At 38.8% G+C, this 3,820-nt stretch overlaps 1 protein-coding gene and 1 long non-coding RNA gene across 2 annotated transcripts in view; one reads left to right on the top strand and one right to left on the bottom strand.

Moving 5' to 3' along the window:
* stard5 (StAR related lipid transfer domain containing 5) overlaps positions 1-3,820 on the bottom strand; it is a 15,158-nt gene that overhangs the window by 7,721 nt on the left and 3,617 nt on the right. Inside the window, exon 2 of the mRNA XM_007540673.2 lies at positions 1,647-1,696. Coding sequence (XP_007540735.1) covers positions 1,647-1,696 — 50 coding nt within the window. The remainder of the gene's footprint in view (positions 1-1,646; positions 1,697-3,820) is intronic.
* Positions 64-3,820, top strand: part of LOC107834229 (uncharacterized) — a 15,827-nt gene continuing 12,070 nt past the window's right edge. The window contains exon 1 of the long non-coding RNA XR_001660017.1: positions 64-73. This is a non-coding gene — a long non-coding RNA (uncharacterized LOC107834229). The remainder of the gene's footprint in view (positions 74-3,820) is intronic.

Below are 3,820 nucleotides of genomic sequence, written 5' to 3'. Positions count from 1 at the left end.
GTTTATTCAATGTCACATACTGTTTTTATTTTAATTATGTGAAGAAATTTTTGAAATGCCTTGCTGCTGAAATGTGCTATACAAATTAAATTTGATTGATGATCCTACAGTCGAGCCGCCCGCTTTATGAATGTGCCTTATGGAGAGAAAGCATCTCTATTCTGTAAATGTACAACTTATAAACATTGATTTCTCCATTTAGAATAAACGCCCACTTTCCCCACTCAATGTTCTCTCCGACTCTCTGTCTTTAAATCCAGGCTGGACGCTCTGCTGTTCAAACAGGCATTTGCATGATCTCTTTATTTTCTTTTTTTTATTTGGATTTTCTCTCTTTAAAATTTATTGTTTTTATTTTTGTGAGCCTTATGAGCCCTGAAAGCACCTTTTAATAAAATATATAATAATTATCATTATAAATACTTATACTGCTACAAACAAAGACATTGCCATGGTTACTGCTTGGTAGCAGATTTCCAGGTATTTATACTAATTTACATGTATTTATGGGTGGCGACAGGGCGGTCCAGCAGCTGTTCTCTATTTCCCACAAATTGGGATTCATAAAGGAAAAATGCGCGATCACGGCTTAATACTGTAACGATTCTTTGTTTTAGTTCTGCTGGGGTCCATATGGTTATGTGTATTTGTTATAAGTTGCATTGTGATCTTTATTGTTATGTGTAGAGTTTTATGGGCTTCCCCTGTCTCACTCTGCTGACTCCCACTCACATGTGATGGACCTGTCATGTGGGCAGGGGATCAGGGAGCGTCAGGACCAGGACTGGAAGAGGAGGGAGTTCAGTGTGTTAGCAGTGAAGTTATTCAGTTGAGTGTAACGGTTTGTTAGAGGCGTGAGCTGCAGCTTCAGGAATGGCAGCTCGTACTTATTCTAATAAACTCTGTTGGCGGGACTACATCTGCGGTGTGTTGGACCTCATTACAATACATCTAAATATTTTTGTGCGCCGCACTTTTCAAAAAATTTTCCATATGCTAAGTTTTAGTGTGAAAACTTCGCAGTCTTTTATGCATGAGGCCCCAGGACATTCAGCCTGTTGCGGTAAGTATGAAACAGTAAGTGGCATTGTCAGTAGCTTGGCGACACAGAGAGAGAGAAAGAAATGGTTTTCAGTTGTACTTAAATGGTTTTTCCCTTTGCTGTGGAGCACAGCACTAAATTAATAATACCTACAATTCCAAGTTTTATTGAGTTAACAGAATTATTCTACTACAGCAGCGCGGCTATGAATGACAATGCACTGGATTTGTGGGCTCCAGCGTTACAACAACATGCAGGGGGTCTATATTTATAAATCCGATTATGATTAAGTCAGTGCCTCACCAGCTATGAACCTCAACAGATAGCTGAGGTTCATAGCTATGCTGAACCTATAGCATAGCTATGTTAGACAGACAGGTACCCATGTTAATTTAACCACAAACTCTGATTCTAAGGTTTGTTCATGTAAACATGTGATGGACAAGTAATAAATTGAACTCACATGAAAATATTTGGGAGAATGTTATATCACAATAAAAAACTCATTTTCATTACAAGAAGCATGCCAAATGTTGCCTAGGAACACGTTTCAGAAACCTGATTAAGGACTCTAAAAATAGAGAAAAATAAAAAGAGTGCTTACACATTCCCAGGGAACTCAGACGAGGGACGCCAAGAAACAACCACATCATTCTAGAGAAGGGAAAAAAAATACACACACTGGGAATAAATTCCAAGTGAAAGGTTTTACTATCAATAACTATTATAGGTCAATATAATAAAGTTAATGATTTTTACGCAAAATCAACAAGTCGGGCATCACCTAATTATTGGGAATTAATAGCCAAATAGCTCACAGTTCTCAAAGCAAGACTTTCTCTTGTGGTGTCCTCTCTCACTAGACAGTGTGTGGATGGCCTGATAGGCAGATTTACACATGCCAGGTTTTCTCCATCTCATGATGGATTTAACTGAATTCCAGGAGATGTTGGGACCTAAGGATATGGTTTGTGTATCCATGACTTAAAAAACCTTTTTACTAGTTAGTTGGAGTGTTTGTTAGTCATCACACTGTAATGATAGCCAGGAATACTGATGAACCAGTTAATGGACCTTCCAGATACAGGTGCCTTTATACTGCAGTGACTTGAGCCACTCTCACTGCACTCAGGTGATATCCATTCCACTCGTGACACTGTTAACATTTGGATGGCACTCTGTTGATCTAGCTAGGTCACTTTAAATTTTAAGAATATTAAATAGAGAGATCATATTCTTCTTAGTTTAGCTTCCCTTCATTAGAATTTAAGATTCTCCTTATCACATATAAAGCTCTTAATAGTAAAGTTCCATCATACATCAGAAGTCTGATTGTTCCACATGCTCCCAACAGAGCACTACACTCTCAGACTGCAGGTTTACCGTTTCTAGAATTTCTGAAAGATCTTTTAGTTTTCAGGCTCCTTTCCTGTGGAAGCATCTCCCAGTTTTAGTCAGTGAGGCGGACATCCTGTCTACTTTTCTGACTAGGGTTAAAACTTTTTTTTCTGTAGTTATGCTGCCATAGGCTGAGACTACTGGAGGATAAGCTGAACACTTTTTCTCACTTTCTTATACTACTCTCCAATTTGCATTATTTGAGGTTATTTCAAATGTTGGCTTTTAGTTTTCTCTCATTTACCTTTATCTGTAGAAGCTACATCTAGTCTGGCATTTTGATTGGCTCTGGTACCTCCCTGGAGAGGGTCATCGGCTGAGATAATGCTGCTATGAACGAACCGTTGTCTCTCTTCTGCTATTAACATCTCACTTTTAAAAACAATCCTACTTCAGTTCATCTGTTTCTTTTTATGCATTCCACTCTGTCTTCACAAACCCCCAGTCGGTCATGGCAGACAGCTACTTGTACTTAGCTAGGTTCTGGTTCTGCTGGGGTTTTTTTCCTCTCCTCTGTCTCTACATGCATGCTGAGTATGAGGGACTGCTGTAAAGTCAACAACATGCTAGCAATTTTTTGCTATCACTCCACACTTGTCTAGGATGATGTAAATCAATTAATTGGTGCAATCTGTGGGGTCTAGATAGACTTGAACAACTGAGTTTACTATACTGTTTGAAAACTAAGATCAATTAGAATAGATGTATTATTTTTTGTGCAAAAAGTCTACATTTTGTTAATTAGCATGTTTTAGATGTGCTTTTATTCCAGAACAGCTGATTCAAATGATTGCATGACCTCTTCTGCAGCCATCAAGTATTGCAGAAGAATTTTAATCACCCACAGATTCAATCCAGGTGTGTAGCAGAATGAAAACACCTAAAACACGTAGGGCAGGACTGGAATTGAGAAGCAGTGTTAGAGGAACATGGATGGTCCCTTCCTAGGACTCTGAAAGACGAAAATTGCAAATTCTCTTGGGAGTGGAAAAACTAAAGTAACTGGCCATGGGTAAACAGGTCTTTGACAGCCTCTGGGAGCCACACATGACTATTATAGGGACTGAAGGCAGGGATTATTAATGGGGGAATAGGTGTCTTGACTTCAGAGCTTCTTTTTATCTATTGTCTTTTTATATTCGTTGTCTTACTCTGAAAGGTTTTGTTTATTTCTGGATTTTAAAATGATTTAAGCAGGTTTGAGTTGTGGGCTGCTGAAGTAGAGCTGGTGGAAAAGGGGCAATAAAAAGCAGGGCCAGCCTCGAAAAAAAGCGAGCCGAGTAGAGCCGAGCCGGTGGAAAAGAGCAGGGCTGTCAATTAGAGATGTGCCGATCAGGTTTTTTCCTCCCGATCACATAATTATTTTTTTTTATTTTTTTT

Source organism: Poecilia formosa, unplaced genomic scaffold, assembly GCF_000485575.1.
Source record: "Poecilia formosa unplaced genomic scaffold, Poecilia_formosa-5.1.2 Scaffold554, whole genome shotgun sequence".
NCBI lineage: Eukaryota > Metazoa > Chordata > Actinopteri > Cyprinodontiformes > Poeciliidae > Poecilia > Poecilia formosa.
This window is presented reverse-complemented; position numbering and strand designations above follow the sequence as displayed.